The 20315-nt window shown below is 37.9% G+C and overlaps 2 protein-coding genes across 2 annotated transcripts; both read left to right on the plus strand.

The window, feature by feature from the left end:
• The first annotated feature begins 491 nt into the window (after positions 1-491).
• Positions 492-4722, plus strand: LOC148102774 (tumor necrosis factor receptor superfamily member 4-like). Its single transcript, XM_087841209.1, has 7 exons — positions 492-573; positions 2293-2356; positions 3117-3214; positions 3358-3468; positions 3614-3745; positions 3835-3904; positions 4018-4722. The coding sequence occupies exons 1-7, from the start codon at positions 492-494 to the stop codon at positions 4280-4282; spliced, it is 822 nt and encodes a 273-aa protein (XP_087697335.1). The 3' UTR covers positions 4283-4722.
• A 6219-nt stretch (positions 4723-10941) lies between these two features.
• Positions 10942-12946, plus strand: LOC118453675 (tumor necrosis factor receptor superfamily member 4). The gene is made up of 7 exons (XM_035904488.2): positions 10942-11101; positions 11245-11355; positions 11511-11642; positions 11732-11801; positions 11917-12164; positions 12244-12348; positions 12718-12946. The coding sequence occupies exons 1-7, from the start codon at positions 10942-10944 to the stop codon at positions 12801-12803; spliced, it is 912 nt and encodes a 303-aa protein (XP_035760381.2). The 3' UTR covers positions 12804-12946.
• The last annotated feature ends 7369 nt before the right edge of the window (positions 12947-20315 follow it).

Here is a 20315-nt window from a genome sequence, read left to right on the forward strand (position 1 = left end):
ACATAAAGACCTGTATGACTTCTAATTTCCTTCTTCTAAATTCAGATAAAACTGACATAATTGTACTTGGCCCAAAAATCTCAGAATATGACTGCTATTAGGATTTGGTGCTATATAAGTAAAACTGAATTGACTTTTTCAAATTAGTTTTTTGGCATTTTGAGTTCCTTAACACCTCTCTCTCTCTCACTCACTAGATGACTTAATATTGTCGCGAGAGAGCCACATATGTCTTTCCCTTCACTTGTAACCAAGAAAGGAAAGCGATGGGGAAAGCTGGCAGAAGATCTCTGCTTTTTGTTGTTTTCTTCTCCATATGGAAAGGAATATCTGATTTTATGTGTGTAGATAAACACACAAGTTCTTATTTTTTCATTGTATCTTTAATGTCTGTAAGCAGGATGGGCAGACTGTGATCATAAAGGGATAGACAAGGTCAGCAACAACGTTTAGGTAGGCTGCGGTGTTTAAAACATGCTCAGTAAGACAGGATGGATCCATGCTTTCATGTTCACGCCAAGGTCTGTATCAACCATCAGAATGTTGCAGCAGAAATCGAGACTCGTCCAGCAAGCAAGTTTTTCTAATGTGTTTCCACCTTTTTTCCCCCCCAATTCTGGTGAGCCTGAACTGGAGCCTCAGCTTCCTGTTCCTCTTTAACGTCCCTTTGCATCTAAAGAAGTTGAAAAAGAATCTATTATTTTTCAGGCTTCTGCTGATTGGAAGAAGTCACCTATAAACATCAGTTCCTCATCATCTTTTCACATGTTTGATTTGCTTTAAAGTTTATAACTCTTCACTAATTTTGAAGCCTGTGATTTTTATTTTTGATAACTGAAGCAGTTGTTACTGGAAGCATGTATAGGGAGAGGTGTTGCTGTGATGTTTGCATAGTTTTGCAGGTTCTGAGAGGCATGCTCTCCATTTGACATAAGGCTACATGTGAACTGCTTGTGTTAATGCAAAGCAAACCCCTTCCCCATCTCAGTGGTTTACAAACTTTTTTTTTTGCCATAGACAACTGCAGAGGTTATAGACTTAGAAACTATGATCAGTTCCTGTGATCAGTTAGACTATGTCAGCTAAACAAAGCTTTCAGCAATGATTAAAGTGCACAAATGAAAACAGAAGACTTTCAAACAAACTTTTTCATAGTGTAGATTAATAGTGTTGTTAATTGATTTTTTAATAGTTTTGTCACTGATGTGCAGAGAGGATAAAACAACACATGTACTGATTTTGATATGTTGGTGTTCACAGTCACACCAAACATGATGAATAAGTGTTTTCAGTTTACAACATTTACAGGCATTCTTGATTACTCAAAGACTAATGATAACCTTGTTTTTTGCTTTGTTAGCTCATATATGATGATCTCTGTCTCTGGCTGTAGTGTTAGCTTCACGGCACAGTCCAGTGTACATATTTTGGCCTGCAGTGTTGTTTATTTATCATGTCATTATTTACTCAGTTTTGGAAATTTTTGAAAAGTTTTGGAGGCTGCAGAACTGTTTACCTCGACGGCAACAAAGGTACACAGGGTAGACAATGGAATGACTAATGCATTTGCTTTACGGTAACTGGAAACTTATCATATGTCTTTCTAGAAGTCAGGAACCCACAAATGTGGCTGTGTGAGCTGTTTCGTGTGGGAATCATTTCCTCGTTTACTGAAAAATGTGATGCAGATGAAATTTTTTATTGACCCATGTCAAGAGTTACAAGAGGCTAGTGCTGCTGACAGCATTTACGATCAGTAGTGTCCCTTGAGTTGTAATGTTATCTGTCTGCATGCTTTTTTTTGTTCAGTGGATGTACAGCAGTTTGGTAGAAGACAACTCCCTTTACAGGTGCTGATAACGCCAAGGACACAAAACATCGTGTCCTTGGCCCATTGCTCCGTTAGGTTTCATAGCGAGGCGCGTGATGTGTGGAATGATCAGTTTGTAACTTCCTCCCTCTTCCTTGGAATGCATAAAGGAGTGTGCTCATTACTTAGACCTGAGATGTTTTGATGTGTGTGTGTTTGCTCTCCTGCATGCATGCAGTAATAAAATAGCTTGACCACTGCTGACCATACTGCAGACCTTTTTTTTTTTTACAGAAAATTCCACAGCACATCCCCGTTGTACCTGTCAGTTGTTACAGAAATAAGGTTTATAGCATGAATGTTTAAAGCTAGAGAAAAATTGAGAATGTAGCGGTTGGCATACTCTTGCTCGCTCTCACTAGATGACCAATTATTGTTGCAAGAGAGACATCCACCCCCTCACCAGAGGATTATATATTGAGAGAGAAAGACATACACACCCGTGTCTCCTCAGTTGTTGTCAACAAGGCAGAAAGAAGAGTGCTGGTAGGGGATTGCTGCTTTTTGTTGTTCTCTTTTCTATATCTGAAATTAATCCCTTATTTTATTTGTGCAGATAAACACATCAGTTCCCTTTTTTTTGTAAGGGCCAAGTTACTGTGAAATTCCTGTGGGAATTTGTGATGGGTTTATGCTGGCTGTGTGAGCTTGGGTTGTTAATTTTTGGTTTGGAAATTGTGACTGACTTCAGATTCTTTGTATTTTGGTTTAATGTACTTTATTTATGTCATGATTTTACTATGGGGCTGTCTGCAGAGAGGGAAAGACAGAGTTAGTACTGGCAGATGGTGGGAATTGGGAAACAGAGTTCAATGAAACTGAGTTCATATTTTTTATTTGGTGGTTTGCAGTATTGAGGTAACAGGGGAGAGTGTCAGAGGGCATCCTGGGTTCTACATGTGACTAAACTTAGTTTCAGGGGATCTAGCTTAACTAGCATCGGAGTGGAGCTGAAATTCTAGTCTAAGACTGTCTAGCCTCTGACTGTACCCCTCTGACTGTACCCTTTGCTCTTCCTTTTGCCTTCAGAACTGTTTAATTATTTGGGACATAGATTCAACAATTTTCTGGAAATTTCCCTCAGAGAGGGAACTCTTTTGTTGTCAGGTATTTTCAATAACAGTAAAACGCTGGTTCCAAAGTTATGAGTGATAAATGTAGCTGTCTTATTTGTGTGGAGTGTCCAATTTAAACTTGGTCAGGTGGTGTTTCTCTTTGTCTTAATCTTATTCTATTTGTCACATAGGAAACATTGCACTGAAGAAGTGAATATGATTGTCGTCCAACTCATCATACTTTTTTTGATTTTTAACCAACATGTTGCTGGTTTGACATGCAGAAGAGGTAAAGTATGCCTTTTATCATTTTACTCACTCTGTATAATGCTTTAAAAATCAGTTTTTCACTTTCTAAATTTTATTTTGAAAGTATAGTAATTGCTGTAATTAAACTGTGTCCTTTCTTTGAACACTGTGAAATCCTTGAAGGTGAAAAAGTATCCCGCAATGGAAATAGATGTGAACCCTGCAAACCAGGCTCTTATCAGGATCATGAAAATACTTCAAAATCTTGTAAAGCATGTACAACGTGTGAAACTAGTAAGTGTTGAAGCTTTTGTAACTTCAACTGCTATGTGAGCAGCTGATGATAAACCCGCTCTGTTAATGGAGACAAAACATGTAGTTCACACTCAAATTACGACACCAGGATTAAGAACATTCTTTGTTTATTTATTTATTGCAGATCATGGTAGTGTCATTAAACAGCCTTGTACCGAATTCACTAACACAAGATGTGAGTGCCGTAAAGACTTTGTTCCATGGGACAGTGATTCTTCCAACTGCAAATGTGCCAAGGGATTTAAACGAATAGGAGGTACAAGACTGGATCATAATATTGGATCATTTACCATACACACTAAAGAAAATATCTTTTTAAATCATCAATTCTTTTTTTCCTGCTAGGAGAATGTAAACGATGTGAAGAAGGATTTTTCATTACATCTGAAAACTCAGACTGTAAAAAATGGAAAGAGTACGTATTCTAGTGTTTTAGCACTTTTATGATATATGATTAAAACAAATTTTCAACAGGGCCTGGAGTTGACGCTTGTTGTTTACAGCTTTGTCATTTATCTTTCATTCTAGATGTAAATCAGGAGTGAAAATCAGTGGAACTGCAATGTCAGATGTTATCTGTAATGAGCCAAACAGTGATACTTACAGCACTACACTTCCCACATCAAACACAATTACTACTCTCTTAGGTCTAATAACTCAACATCCACAGTGGGAGGCCCAAACTCAGGAAATGGATACCAGATCTGTTAGCTCTCCTCCACAAGTAGCCACTTCTACAACAAAATCCAAATTATTTTGGCACAGCCTTCATTTTCCATTGTTTCTGAGATGAAGGCACAGATTTTTAAAAAAAAAAAAAAAAAAAAAGCTATGTAAACTGTAGCTGACTTTTTTTGTCTTACCAGGTATGGCTCATTATTTAGGAATTTCAAATGTGTAATCTTTAAAAGGCTTTTGTCACTCTGACAATCAGGGAGGAAGGAAACGGAATACTTATAATTGGAATTTGTCCCAAATTTGTTTACACGAGCAATCCACGTAAGGATAACTTAGATGTCTATACAGCACTCATATTCATTACATGTATACAATTGCCACTACTGCTACTGTGGTTTAGTAAGTAAAAGTATTTTACAGTTATCTTTTTTTAAAAGATTGTTTGAAACATATGAATCTATAAAAGTAAAGGTTGCGGCTGTGTTATATATGGGAAGTGCTGATTGGGCCAAGTGCAGCTCTTTCATCAGTGGCAATAAATATGTAATTAACTTTTAATGTTGTGTATTTTCTTTGATTTATAAATTGTCAATTTTCTTAGTTTTCTTCTTCTTCTTCTTCTTTTTGCCTGTCCTGTCCGGCATCAGAATTATTGTCTGAAGGTCAAGAAAAATGCCCAAGAGATTTATTTTTCCAAGTGGACCATTACAGCTTTTGCTATACTGGTTCAATTGATTGTCATAGTTTATTTGATTGTTATTATTATTATTATTATTATTATTATTATTATTATTATTATTATTATTATTATTATTATTATTATTATTATTATTATTATTATTATTATTATTATTATTATTATTATTTAAGCTATTACAATCAGAATGGACAGGGCAGAGAAAGAAGAAGGAAAGAGAAGTTTGGAAGAGAGTTAAAAGACTGAGAGGGAAAGAAAAATAGAGGAGAAGAAGGAAGCAGATTGAAAAAGAACAAGCAAAAAGAAAACAGCACAGTAAGGAAACCACAGCAATAACCAATATGGGCATGAGTAACAGCAATTAATAAAAATGTAATGTTAACTGTACAATACATGATATGTTTAGAGGCAGCAGCCAAGCGAGATAGTGTGTGTCTGTAAGTTGTTTGTACACCTGCGTGAACACTTATGTGTAAAACCTGTGTGTGTGAGCACATTTGTATTCATAAGAATGGCTGACTTCTGGCATGGTAAGTGGCATGTCATCCAGACATGGGCCAGGCCGGATATAGATGGCACTGTTTATGTGATGGCATGCCATATCTGGCCAGATTGTGGTTTGGTTTATGTGGCCCAGGCTCATAGAAAACAGGTCTGGCCCGGATCTGGCATCAAGCTTGCACTTCTGACTGACTGGTGTCATGCCAGGGTGTATGTCAACCCGACGTGGGCAAGGTTTGGCAATGATGGCACATGTTTTATTACATGGCTTGATTAAGGTACACATTTGGCTGACATTTGGGGCAAGAGCTTAAACTATTCTGGTCCAGCACAGGGTCAGCAGTGTGTCTGCAACTGGCCCGTGGCTGCACACAGCTTACACATGGCCCACATACCGCAAAGAATGACAGCCCTTTGGTGGACCAGATCAAGTTTGCCAGAGGTACTCCACGCATGGGCCAGCACAGGACCACCAGTGTGCCTGCAACTGGCCTTGTGCTGGGCCATGTGTGTGCCACCTCTGGCAAACCTGATCTGGGCCACCAAAGGGCCGTCATTCTTTGCGGTATGTGGGCCATGTGTAAGCACTTTTGTGGGCCAGATCCGGGCCATACCAATTTTGCTATGTGGGTAGTGGGTGCTAGGAGCCATAGCCCTGCCCCCCAGGACATGAAGCAGGGATGGAGGAGATCCGGGCCATGAGCAAGGATTACCACCAGAGGGGCAGTCATGTCAGCCACCTAGAAAAGAGCTGAGGAGTGCCCCGGATGGGGGTCACCCAGCAGCCAAGGTGCAGAAGTCACAGGGGCTGCAGCACTTAGTCTGCAGGCTCCACTGGCAGCCAGCTGCACCAGATCAGACCGAGCCCCGGGCCCAAAAACCCTTGCTGTTTTTATTTGTGTTTAGTTCTAGTCATTTGACCTCTTTTATGGGCACTGTATTGCTAGTTTATTTAGTATATTTTTGCATTTTTAGGGGTAAATAAAGACCACTTTTTTCTAAATACTAAGTGTGTCCTCGTGCTTAACCAGCTCAGTCCCTCACACACTATGTCAACTATACAAAGCTTTAAGCAATTATAAAAGTGCACAAATGAAAGCAGAGTTTTAAGAGTTTTAACAAACAGCAATAGCGTTAATTTTGTGGCTAATGTGCAGAAAGGACAAAACAACTGTAAACTGATTTTGTTTTTTTGGTGTTCATAGTCACACCAAACATGATGACTATTTTCAGTTTACAACATTCACAGGCAATTTAGAGGTTTTTACTCATGTGTCTAGATTTTACTCACAGTATTCAAAGTTGAGAATTCTTGATTACTCAAAGATGTACGATAACTGTTTCGGTTTTTTGAAACTAAGGCTGAAAATTCTGCACAAAGGTAGCTTATACATGATAATCTTCATATCTGGTTGCAGTGTTACCTGTATCATTCAACATACATTTTGATTGCTATGCACATGATATCCAGCTCCATCTATCCATGAAGCCAGAAAACACATAACAAGTAGTCAAACTGCATGAATGTCTTGCAGACATAAAGACCTGCATGACTTCTAATTTCCTTCTTCTAAATTCAGATGAATCTGACGTTATGGTACTTGGCCCAAAAATCTCAATTAGGGTTTGGTGCTGTATAAGTAAAATTGAAATTTGCCTTTTTTAGTTTTGTTTTTTGGCACTTTGAGTTTCTTAACACTTCTCTCTTTCTCTTTCTGTATTTCTGTCCACCTCACTCGCTTACACTAATATCCTGAGTGAGACCCACACATGTCTTTCCCTTCACTTGTAACCAAGAAAGGAAAGTGAAGGGGAATGCTGGCAGGAGATCTCTGCTTTTTCTCTTTTCTGTTTTTTCTCCATATCAAAAGGATTGTCTAATTTTATGGGTGTAGATCAGGGGTAGGCAACCTTTTTGATGATGAGTGCCATCTAAAATTTCCTCAGAAGTCAATGTGCCATATGATTGCATTAGCATTAAATTTAATAACAATCTATATTAACAGTTAAACACTATATAGAACAACTTTATAGAATTATATTTGTTCGCAGATGTTTGCAGCTATCAGCGAATAGTTATCAGATTTTTTGTTTTTTAAAAAATACACTTTTTATCCATAACAAGAACTCCATAACAGCAAATGAACTATACAACACAAAATGCAAATGCTATTTATGGTCTCCTCACAACAATGATAAGAAAAACAAACTCAGCCAATATGGCATGTTTGTTAATACAAAGATACACATGTTAATCTGATCTCTGGCCTCCCACTCAGAGACACAGGTCTCCGAGTGTCCAGTATTCAGACGGCTACCTGAGGACACTCATGTGATAGAAAATCTGCTCACACAGATATGTAGAGCCAAGTACTGTCAATAAGGCCTCTGCAATGTTCTGAAGACAGTTAAACTTGTCAGGTAGTGATGGCGCGGCCATTTATTTTTTAATGCACCTTCTCAGATTAATTCACTGCGTGTCGTGCCCAGGGCTGGACTGGGACAAAATATTGGCCCGGGCATTTGGCTAGAGATCGGCCCACCAGGTATTATAGGAAAAGCCATAAAGCCTTTGAATGAAAGCAAAGGCTGTGACAGTGATGCACACTGTCTTGTTGGTATATGTATGATTTCTATACATTTTACGTCAGATAAAAACTTTGGTTGTAAGATTCAGATAATTATTTGTTAAAAGCGAGACATTGTAAATGAGAATAAGAAAGAAAAGTTTTTCTTTGTGCCCCCCTTTCCCTGTTAATACCCTACCTGGCCCCCCTGGCAAAACTTTGCTAGACCCGCCCCTGCACAGTTACCAGCTGTCAGCTACATAGAAAAGGATCCTGCTGTTACTTCTCAGAAACAGTTCATAACTTCCCTTCAACTCATTCATGTCACCTAAAAGGTAAACCTGCTTCTCCATCACCTGTTCAGCTCTGATGATTCAGTAAGGACATCTCCTGGTTTCATCTTCATGTTTCCGTCTCACCACATATCCAAACCAATATCATGACCAGCAGCTTTTACAGCTGTGGCTCCAGCAAACATCAGCTGATACTAGAAATTAATATTAAATAAATTCTAACAACAGCTGATGAAGCTTAAACGTGCTGCTGTTGTTTAACGCGACATCTGGCGGTTTCCTCTTTCTGGCGCAAAGTGGGCGATAAACAAACAAGAGAGAAAAGCCGATCAGCTGATCATTGATCAGTTTCATGATTGAAGTAGCAACAGGTGAGGGAGGGGGAGAGAATGAGAGAAGAAGAGGCAACTCCAGCTTTGTGTCTTTTTCCATCCTAGCTGAAGTACGGGACAAACTGTGTCCCTTCTCAGCTCAACACCAAACGCGTAATATTTTCTCTGAATGCGGGACGATTCCATCTTTTTACGGGAAGGTTGGCAACTCTACTAACTAACCTTATGAATAAAATAAAGTTCAACATCAGTAACATCATAGCACCCACCCAGCTGTACAGAAACTTCGTCATGCTAGCTAGTACGCAGTACAAGTTATTGTAAGTGGCTGTAAAAAGTCAGCACAACGAAAATAAACTAAACTTGGTTTATATCTGACCCAGATAGACTGCAGGTCATAACTTCTTACCTGAAGTTCAGTTCACCTGACACTCGGACCGGCAACCGCCTCGGGTCTCTCCTCCTCCTGTATATCCTGAGTTATTTTTACACAGTGACCAGCATCTAGCCAATCCACCACCTTTCATTGTTTATACCATTACAAAAAAATTAAATAAAAATCACCGGCCCATAAAAATGAAATATCACATCAGGCATACCGGGCAAATAAATGCCCGGTATGCCTGATGGCCAGTCCAGCTATGGTCGTGTCACCAGTTAACCCTTCATGCCACAGCTGGCACGCGTGCCCAGGGTTGCCGACCCCTGGTGTAGGTAAACACATAATTTCTTATTTTTCCATTATCTCTTTACTGTCTGTGAGCAAGATGGGCAGACTGTGATCATAGGATCACAAGGGAAAGACATGGTCAGCAACAATGTTCTGGTAGGCTGTGGTGTTTAAATCATGCTCAGTAAGACAGGATGGATCCATGCTTTCATGTTGTTCAAAGTTTGACTCTACCATCAGGATATTGCAGCAGAAACTGAGACTCATCCAGCAAGGGAGTTTTTCTAATGTGTTTCCAATCTTTTTTTTTCTTTCGAATCCTCAGTTTCCTGTTCTTAGCTGACAGTGTGACACTGTGCGATCTTGGGTGTAGACCATCTGCTTCGTGGTTCAGTGAGTTCTACATTCAGAGATGCTCTTTTGCATACCTTTGATGTTGCTGATGTTTATGTTGTTCCTATTGTTTTCCTTTCAGCTTGAAGCAGACCTCTGACTTCAATAAGGCATTTTCATACAGATAACTGCTGTTCAGTAGATATTTTCTTATCAGACTTTTCTCTGTAAACTCTTGAGATGGTTAGGTGGGAAAATCCCATTAGATCAGCAGTTTCTGACATACTCAGATCAGCCTGTCTGGCATGTTTAAAGTCACTTAAGTCGCCTTTCTTTGCCATCCCAATGCTCAGTTTGAACATTTTAAATACAGCAGTTTGTCTTGACTATGGCTTGTGAGGTGCTTTAAGAAGTAGTTGAATAGGTGTACTTTTCAAAATGGCCAGTGAGTGTAACTAGTTTTGTCATCATATGTTACCAGTTGGGCTGTGTGTTAAAGAGAGACAAACAAAGTGAGCAGTAAAGACAGCACAGTTTGTTATGTTTTATATCTTTAGTTTCCTAAACTCTTGAATGATTGGAATATAAACATATTAATTTTGGGTCGCCTTACCTAATAAATGTTCATAAACTAACAGAGAGAGAGAGATAAAACAGGAGCGGGGGTTGTTTTTTTCAACATCCGTTTTTCAAGAAGCGAGTGTGTGGTTGTATCTTGTATCTTGCACTAATCAAGAATATGTGGTTTTTCCATTTGCCATTTGAGTCCATATGCCATAATACAATGTCAATTTTTTCTGCCTAAACAAAACAAAGACACATAGTTAACTGTTTCCGATAGCTTAACCACAGTACCAATACCTTTTTTCCTGAACAAAGAAAAAAAGCCCAGAAAAAGGTTAATAAACATGCTAAAAATACCCTCAAAGCTGTATTTCAGTTTAAAAGATGTTTTTTTCCATCATACTTTATATGGATCTAAAATATTTTTTTTGTTTGAGTTAGTAAAACATCTTATTACTTATGTACTGAATTGTACAGAATTTTATTATTATCAATATTCAAGTTGTAGACATATAGCTTGAATTTTAAATATGATGGCTCTTTAAATTGTTGACTCACATAATTAATTAATCCAGTGTTAAAAAATTAGACACTATATTTAGTATCTTAGAATACCTGTTAGAAACTAGGTTATTACTGACATGTCATAGATGTAAAATATGTGTTTCAATTTAAGTTTTTTTTTTTTAAAAATAAATATTAATAAAACATTACAATTTGTAGTAACATAGACAGGATAGTCACCGAACTTATAAATTGTAACTCTTTTATCAGTAAAGTAGGTGAGCAGTCTGGGACAGCCCCATATAAAGAGCTTATGCAGGTGGCGTCTCTCTTTTGTCACATTCTTATGCTGTGTGTCACACAGGAAATAGTGGCATTTCTCAGCACCGAAGAACTGAATATGGCTATGCTCAAAGTCCTCATACTTATTTTGATTTTTAACCAACATGTTGCTGGTTTGAAATGCAAAAGAGGTAAAGTATGCCTTTTATCATTTTACTCACTCTGTATAATGCTGTAAAATTCAGTTTTTCACTTTCTAAATTTTATTTTGAAAGTATAGTAATTGCTGTAATTAAACTGTGTCCTTTCTTTGAACACTGTGAAATCCTTGAAGGTGAAAAAGTATCCCACAGTGGAAATGGATGTGAACCCTGCAAACCAGGCTCTTATCAGGATCATGAAAATACTTCAAAATCTTGTAAAGCATGTACAACATGTGACTCTAGTAAGTGTTGAAGCTTTTGTAACTTATTAGAAAAACAACTGCTATGTGAGCAGCTGATGATAAACCCGCTCTGTTAATGGAGACAAAACATGTAGTTCACACTCAAATTACGACACCAGGATTAAGAACATTCTTTGTTTAATTATTTATTGCAGATCATGGTAGTGTCATTAAACAGCCTTGTACCAGATTCACAAACACAAAATGTGAGTGTCATAAAGACTTTGTTCCATGGGACAGTGATTCTTCCAGCTGCAAATGTGCCAAGGGATTTAAACGAATAGGAGGTACAAGACTGGATCATAATATTGGATCATTTACCATACACACTAAAGAAAATGTCTTTTTAAATCATCAATTTTTTTTTTCCTGCTAGGAGAATGTAAAAAATGTGAAGAAGGATTTTTCATTACACCTGAAAACTCAGACTGTAAAAAATGGAAAGAGTACGTATTCTAGTGTTTTAGTACTTTTAATGCAATATATGATAAAATTTTGTTCCAACAGGGTCTGGAGTTGACGCTTGTTGTTAACAGCTTTGTCATTTATCTTTCATTCTAGATGTAAATCAGGGGTAAAAATCAGTGGAACTGCATCGTCAGATGCCATCTGTAATGAGCCAAACAGTAATACTCAAACCACTACACCTCCCACATCAAACACAATTAGTACTCTTCAAAGTTTAATAACTCAACGTCCACATGAGGGGGCCAAAACTCAGGGGATGGATACTGCTACTACTCCTCGAGTGGCCACTTCCACAAAGAAAGTGCTTCCAACTCCTCCTGTATATGCAGGCAACCACATTGGTAAGCGATCTTCCTATCGTACAACCTCAGATCAAAAGTAAAGCTAAGTAAACTTAGCAGGTTTATTTTGTCTTACCAGGTATGGCCCTGCTTATTTTCGGAATTGTCGGACTAGTTGTACTAACTGTTGTGACCTGCAAGCTGCACATCACTGACTGCTGGCACAAGCAAAAAACAGTACAACGTATGTGGCAAGTGATTCACACTTCAGACAATAAGAAAGGTCTTGGTGGTTTCATGTCGAGAAGTTGAATGAGAAAGGTGACGCACCAAAATTTGAAGCAACAGGCAGCAACAGTTCACCTTCTTGCATCAAGATATATGCCCACACACCCCCCAGAAAACCCTTAACCATGTCAGAGATTTATTTCTTTATCATATTTTGCCACTATTAGAAAAATGGGTAATATTTCTTCACAGAGTGCTTCACACACTCTGAGATTTGTGCTGTTTCAAATGGGAAATAGTTATTGTCAACAATATTATTGAATTAATTAACTAATTGGTAGCTAATTAAGCTTTTTGAAATAAAATATATATTTTTTGTTTACAGCAATGGACTCCTTGTGCCGCACGCCAGTTGAGGAAAGCTGTAATGAAAGCCAGACCCCGCTCAAGTCAGACTACATGGAACCTTGAAGTTAAACTTGTTTTTATTTTTTTTTTCATTTAGGCATGAAATACACAGCTGAACTTTTGACTCAGGTAATCGTTATATCAGTATTTTTCCTTACAGTGTTGCTTTTGTATTAGAAATACATCATCAAACTATTTACTATATCTGTATTGTTACAGGTGTATTTTCAAGTCAATATTTGACTTTTGTTTGTTCTGTTTTAGTAGAATCGTGAATTATCACAAACATATTGCAAGCCTCTTACCTCACTTTTTAAACTGTGAAACAGCAAGTAGTAAACAATAGTTTTCACTACTTGAGCTGTTGTACATTGACCATAATATTATTTTTATTAATATTATTATGTTGCTCAAAGAAATCTGTATAATGTTAGTATTGATCAACATTTTCTATATGCAGATTTTTGTACAGCGACCTCAGCAATCATGCCACTAAATGCCTCTGTGAAATGTTTGTATATTCAATGCATATATATATATATATATATATATATATATATATATATATATATATATATATATATATATATATATAATGCGACTAACTGGGGCTTGTGACAAGCCTGAGAAATACCCAGTGAGACCAGTACAATCAATACCACTGATCCAGGATATATTATAAACTACTTTAATTTTTGCATGAAGTCTTTCTGCCCATTGTGTCTCAGTTTTTGATTACTCAGCTCTGTTCAAATTAGCAGGTCTGTGAAAACAAACATGCTTTCAGTGATGTGTGGGTTTGGCGGAGTTCCCCCAGGCACCTAAATGTGGCTCTTTTTTCCCACTGAGACATACATCCTCTCATGTTTTCATTTTGGCCTTTGGAAAGACTGATGTTTTAAATGTGAGGACTTTCATGTTGTTTATACCTCATTGGAGATGTTTCTCGGATCACATAGTCAGAGGAGTTATGAAAGCATCCTCATACTTCTCCTCACTTATGTTTTGCACCAGAAACCAGACACACACATTCATAAATTTCAGTTAATGCTTTGTCTGCCTGGTTGACTCTTTCTGAAGAACCGAATATGGAAAAAGCTACCGCACCGTAAATCTTCCCAAGGAAAGTGATTTAAATAAAGACAGAAGTATATCAAGTTTTCAGATCCATTATTTAAGTATAAACATGTATATAACAGTCCAACCTTAACTTAATAATAAAAATTCAGCATTTATTTAAGTATAACTCACAGGAAGTAAACATTCTTACTTAGTAAAGATTACTTTTTATTAGTTTGTATACTATTAGGTATTACATTAATCTTAATCTATCTGTGAGTAGGCAACATTTTACTGTTGTAGCTGCTTTTTGTAAAACGCAAATATGACTTACAGAGAGTACACACATACTGGAAACCCTGCAGGTAGTTTGCTTTCAGTAAATGTCAGAGATGTAGGAAGTAGGTGTGTGGTTTCAAAGAAAAATACAGCACCTGAAACAACCTTTTCGTTTGGTTTTGAAGTACAGCAGCTTGCATGCTATACTTCATGCTGTATGCTGTACATACAATATATGCCCTTTTGTTTTTATTATTATTTGTATTTGTTAGCTTTTTAACTCGGCAATCTCTGTAATTCTATGTGTGCAAATTCTGGGAAACCGTACATGCTTTTCTGAGTAGGCATGTATTTGCATTTGCTTGACATTTAGTCCTTATTGCAGCAAACTCATAGTAGCCTAATGTTCATGTTGGACTTTTTTTTCTGAAATATAACATATATTATTCTGGGGGTTTTTTTGGTGACAAGACAAAAAGTGTTCTTTTTTGTAAAAATGTATCTTGGCTTTTATATTCACTTTATTTTGATGCTATGTTTTTAATGTAAGTAATGGTTTTTGTATTGTTTTGTATCTTTTTTACAATAGGAAGTATAAAATTAAATGATCGAAATAGATACAGCTGATCTACAGGTACTGAATTTGTACATCCTGCAATGTCAAAAACCCATTAACACATTAACTACACAGCGAACAGTTCAGCTAATGTCACCCTGAGCTGTTAACCACTAGCAGACCCAAAGTGGGCTGCTTAGGTCAATGTCTTGATCACATTTTCTTTCATCTTGAACTTTTAGTGTGACGCCGACTGAAGTGACATAACTTAAGGACGACGTGAGCAGTTTCACATCACTTTTACTCCAGCCACAAAACACGTGTAGCTTTTTGACCTATATGTATAAAATCAGTGGCGTTACATATACTCCTTAGAGAACAGCCTAAGAGAAGTAAATACTGTAACCGTGTCATTATTTTTGATTGAAGCCATGCCGTTTCTATTCATCTGCATCAAATGTTCCGACGGCACCATTCATAAAGTTTATCAGTTGGAAGGCTCTGTTACAGAACATGCTCCTTTCACCCACAAAGTAGGTGGCACTTCTGTGCTCTACTTGTGAAGGGGAATCCTGATTTCTACAGTGTCACTGCCGCCCTTTGTGGCTATATAGTGTGACGGTACTAGTAGCTATTGTCTACTGCGTAGTGAGGACGCATATGCTAACGTCACATCCTGAAGGTTTCGTACATTGAACCATGTGGTTTGGTCTGTCTGTCAATGACGGAAGTAAATGTCAGTAGTTTCTTTTTTTATGATAGGAGGGCACACGTCATGTGGTTTAAGTAGGTGGCAGTTTTGCACAGGGGTGTCAGATATTAATTAATTACTTCTTATGACTAAATCATATAATTTCTGATGTACTCCCATAGCTTCTGCAAATATGGTCTGTCAAAATTTTAGTCAGGAAAAAATTATTAAATTGATAGTCAGCGTGTTTACAAGGCCAGCTGAGAGAGACAGTCACGTCTCTAGACTGGGGTGGGGAAGCTAGAGTGTCAAAACCCATTCAGGTGCTTTTTCTAAACCACAGTAACTACTGCAGGATTTTTTTTTCCCTTTGTTTAACATTAGGCATCACCTAATGTTAAACAAAGGGGGAAAAAAATCCTCCGATTAGAGAAAGTCACATGTATGGCGCTTTGGCTTACTAATTACAATAAATGAAGTGGCTCATTTAACAAAATTTAAGCACCTTCTTGATTTGCCAGGAAACTCCCCGTCAACAAAAGCAACCTAAAGTACTGTCACCAAAAGGTCACAGAATGGCAGTAAAACCTTCACATCATCATGCATTTGCACTGTGTGCTCCTGCAACATATACATGTAGGTTACAAAAATAACCCTGCAAAAAATCACACGCTTGTTTTTCTGTACATACCATGTACATCTTTAGTCATCCCTTACTTTTTTGAGTTCATTGAGATCACCTTTGGGTTTCAGCAGGGATTATCATACTCACTCATTGTGGGCTGTGGGATTTCCAGGCACAAAACTATAAAATATTGTTATTGCTTCTGTTAGTTGCTTTGTATTATATATACAATTTAAGTTAGTACACTTGTAAGAACATGTTGAACAATTCTAGAGGATCAGAAAAGTAAAAAATAATTTTTTCCCGCCAAAATTTCCATATCATTACAGTGGTCCCTCGTTTATCACGGGAATTACATTCTAAAAATAACTCGCGATAGGTAAAATCCGCAAAGTAGCCAGCTTTTTTTTTTTTTTTTTACAATTATTATAGATGTTTTAAGGCTGTTTAACCCCTCACTACACACTTTATACACTTTTCTCAGACAGGCATGAACATTTTCACACTTTTCTCTATTGTTTAAACACTCTCAAAGTTCAAACCTTTGTAGAAAAATAAGTCCAGTATTATAGAATGAAACCAAAGATCAAACCCTGTTTTCAGGTCCAAAACATGGGAATAGAGCAGCTGCGAGATAATTCTACATTAATGAATCAATGGTACAGAAGTAGAGGAAGCAAGAAGAATGAGTTGAGTAAAGTTTGACTTATATGACTGTTTTGTTTTGCTTAATGCGCCTTATAATCCGAAAAATACGGTAACTTCTACCTTCTTTTGGCATGTCCAGAAGTCCAACTTTCTGTGCGATGGTTAGCATCTTCCTCTGCCTTTTGGGTGCTGCTGCAGGTGCCTTTGACGGTGCAAAATGTTTCATCAACATTGTGTTTGTTGGGGTGAAAACTTAGAAACATATAGTACAGCACATCAGAGTCACACTGCTAGCAATCGACGATTTATGTAAATTTGACAAGCTGAACGCATTCTGTACTGTACAGGAGACGTGGCACAGAGGATACTGATTGAAAATGGTCTACAGCCAATCAGGACACAGAACACAATGCGCTGTTAAAAAAAAAAAAAAAAAAAAGCACGCAAAATTGCACAAAAAATCCATTAAACAGCGAGACTGCAAAACGTGAACCGCATTATAGCGAGGGAGCACTGTATATACATTTTTCATCTGCTCCAACAATTATATGTAATGTGTGATCTTTTTCAAAAGTAAGTACAAGTGCGGAACAAAAATGCAGAAATAAAAATGCAAAGAGATACACATTACTTGCAAAGCAGAGAGTGCAAAGTTCATGTAAGAAAATGTAAAATTTACATATTTTGATAGTTAGACTCCAGTGAGAAGCAATAATACAGAGCAGAATCTGAGAAAAAGGGAGAAAATAGTGACTACAGCACCAGGCATATAAATACAGGTGATGGGTGATGGTGAAGATGAGTGAGCAGATGGTTGTAGAATTTGCATAAGACCTTTGCAGATGAGCTTGAATGACAGACAGCCTGAAAGAGGGGGAGTGACAGCAAATTAAAAAAAAAAAAACAGAGAAAAGAGGCTGAGTGACTCATAGAAGACAGACAAGTAGGTGCTTGGACAACAAAAGAGTTTTGAATAACATACACTACCGGTCAAAATTTTTAGAACACCCCAATTTTTCCAGTTATTTAATGCAATTCAAGTCATTCAAGTCCAATGATTAGCTTGAAATGATAAAAAAGGTAAGTGATGAACTGGCAGAGATAAGAAAAAAGAGTAAGGTTACCCAAAACTGAAAAATAATGTACATTTCAGAATTATACAAAAAGGCCTTTTTGTGTTTTCAGGGAACACAAAATGTTAACTGCTGTTCTGCAGCAATGGAGGTTGATCAAGCCTTAAAAGCTGGTGCTACTAATTCCTACAGGTGTTCCAAATGCATGATAGCAGTGTTGGAACACAATGTGGTACCATACCCTCATGAGCATCAGCAGAACAGTATTGTACTGCAGAAAGTAGTGTGTTGTTACAAAAATGGCGAGAAAAAGGCAATTAACAATAGAAGAGAGACAGACCGTCATGACACTTTAAGCGTCAGTGAGTACTGTTTCCTTTATTAAAAAAAGGCACTCAGAAATTGGGGCAAACTCTGACAGGAAGAGGTCTGGCAGACCCCAAACCATAACTGAATCAGAGAACAAGCTTCTGAGAGTTACCATCTTGCCTGATAGGCAGATCACACGATAACAGCCTCAAGCACAGATTAATATTTGTCGCAGTCAGAGATGTGTATGTGTTACTGCAATCCGATTACTTTTTCAAAGTAACGAGTAAAGTAAGGGATTACTATTGCAAAAAAGTAAATACTGTTACTTTCCTGTAAGCACACTGCATGACTGCGTTGCTAAACTGTGATTTTGTTTGTGAGAGCGTCTCATGACAATGATGCATGAGCATGCGACGTTCGTGGTAGCACCAGATGTATGTAGAGCAACTATAATATGGAGAGAGTACGACCATGCAGCGTTTAAAGCTTGGAAGTACTGACATTACTTTGTGTTTGATTCCGTAAAAGGTGACAAAAACATTAGCGTCTGCTGTAGACTCAGCGTGGGAACAAATTTTTTTCTACAGTGAAAAATTAAACTTCAAATCTGAGACAGTACCTATCACACTGGCATGGGAATGTGAAATTCACAGAGAATCCCCTGTATCCCCCACTGACATTACCGCTGTGGCACAGGGCAAACCTCCACCGGTCCCACTCCTGCTAAACAGGTGAAAAAAGATTTAAGAACAACAGGACTTGGTAGAAAATAGGTTTAAATGTTAAACAATTTTTTTCCAGTCAGAGAATGTTGCATATACTTTTAAAAAAGTAATTAAGTAAGAAAGTAACTAAATACTTTTGAAAATAAGTGATCAGTAAAGTAACTGGATTACTTTTTTGGAGAAGTAATCAGTAAGTAGTTTCTAATAACTATTTTCAAGTAACTTGACCAAAACTGGTTGTAGTAAGCAAGTCTCAGTTTCAACTGTGAAGACTTCGAGCTGCAGCTACAGGATGAGTTGCAACAAGAAAGCATCAGAATAAGACAAAGAGGCTTGACTGGGCCATGAAACGCCACCATTGGACTGCTGAAGATGGGAAGAAGGTATTATGGACTGATGAATCAAAATTTGAAATCTTCGGTTCAACAAGCAGGATCTTTGTATGCCGTCAAGTAGGTGAAAGGATGGTTGCACAGTGTGTGGCATCAACTGTTAAAGATGGACGAGGAAGTGTGATGGCCTGTGGCTGTTTTGCTGGATACTGGGTCGGTGACTTGTACAGAGTGAGAGGCACCGTGAACCAAAACTGGAAACATTGGGGCATTCTAAAAATGTTGACAGGTAATGTACATTTGAAGTTTAAATCATTAAATTCAAAAACCATTGTGCTAGAATGACCAGTTAAAGCTGGGTTAAAGTGGAAGATATGAAGTGCAGATCACTTAAGTGTTTCAACCACACTAAAAATGACAGGAAACATACCCACAGACAGCAATCTGAGGTTTCAGCCTCTGATGTTAAGTGGCAGACCTTCATAGACTTCTAGTCTACAAGCCATACCATTGTATGGCTTTGCATAGAACTAAAGACCCATACATCTTATCCAGTAAAATGTATTAAATGGTAAATGGCCTGTATTTGTATAGCGCTTTTACTAGTCCCCCCTAGGGACCCCAAACGCTTTACACACCCAGTCATCCACCCATTCACACACTGGTGGAGGCAAGCTACAGTTGTAGCCACAGCTGCCCTGGGGCAGACTGACAGAAGCGAGGCTGCCATATCATGCCATTGGCCCTTCTGGCCAACACCAGTAGGCGGTAGGTGAAGTGTCTTGCCCAAGGACACAACGACCGAGACTGTTCGAGCAGGGGCTCGAACCAGCAACGTTCCAATTACAAGGCGAACTCCCAACTCTTGAGCCACGATCGCCCCAGTCAGGTGACTGGGGACCATTAGATAAATACTGAAAAAAACCCTAAATAATAATAAATAAGCAAAATTCATGAACACCTTTGGAGATAAAGCACAAAGGAAAGCAACAAAGCTCTGTACTTTATACCTATAAAGCCAAGTATATAGTTTTCGTGAGTTATTATTTTTTGTAAAGATTTCTACATCATCATCATCCTTTCTACAACATCAGTGTGATCCCCCCCCAAAAAAAAATTAAAAAAAAAAAACCTAAAGGGAAACTTTATCTGTGCACAAGCCCTAGCACAGCCATAGTGAGCACCACAGAGGAGAGGAATCTAGGAAAGAAGCTGTCATAAACAAAAAGAGGCTGTCACATGAAATTTGTCACCTGTCATTTGTGAGAGTGTGAC

This window comes from Neolamprologus brichardi, chromosome 5 (assembly GCF_056152115.1).
Source record: "Neolamprologus brichardi isolate AB-2024 chromosome 5, ASM5615211v1, whole genome shotgun sequence".
Lineage (NCBI taxonomy): Eukaryota > Metazoa > Chordata > Actinopteri > Cichliformes > Cichlidae > Neolamprologus > Neolamprologus brichardi.

Coding starts and splice junctions, on each gene's coding strand:
- LOC148102774 (XM_087841209.1), top strand. CDS start 492: ATGGATCCATGCTTTCATGTTCACGCCAAGGTCTGTATCAACCATCAG. Junction 3,215..3,357: donor TGGTTTGACATGCAGAAGAG/GTAAAGTATGCC, acceptor AAATCCTTGAAG/GTGAAAAAGTATCCCGCAAT. Junction 3,469..3,613: donor ATGTACAACGTGTGAAACTA/GTAAGTGTTGAA, acceptor TATTTATTGCAG/ATCATGGTAGTGTCATTAAA.
- LOC118453675 (XM_035904488.2), top strand. CDS start 10,942: ATGCAGGTGGCGTCTCTCTTTTGTCACATTCTTATGCTGTGTGTCACA. Junction 11,356..11,510: donor ATGTACAACATGTGACTCTA/GTAAGTGTTGAA, acceptor TATTTATTGCAG/ATCATGGTAGTGTCATTAAA. Junction 12,165..12,243: donor ATATGCAGGCAACCACATTG/GTAAGCGATCTT, acceptor TTGTCTTACCAG/GTATGGCCCTGCTTATTTTC.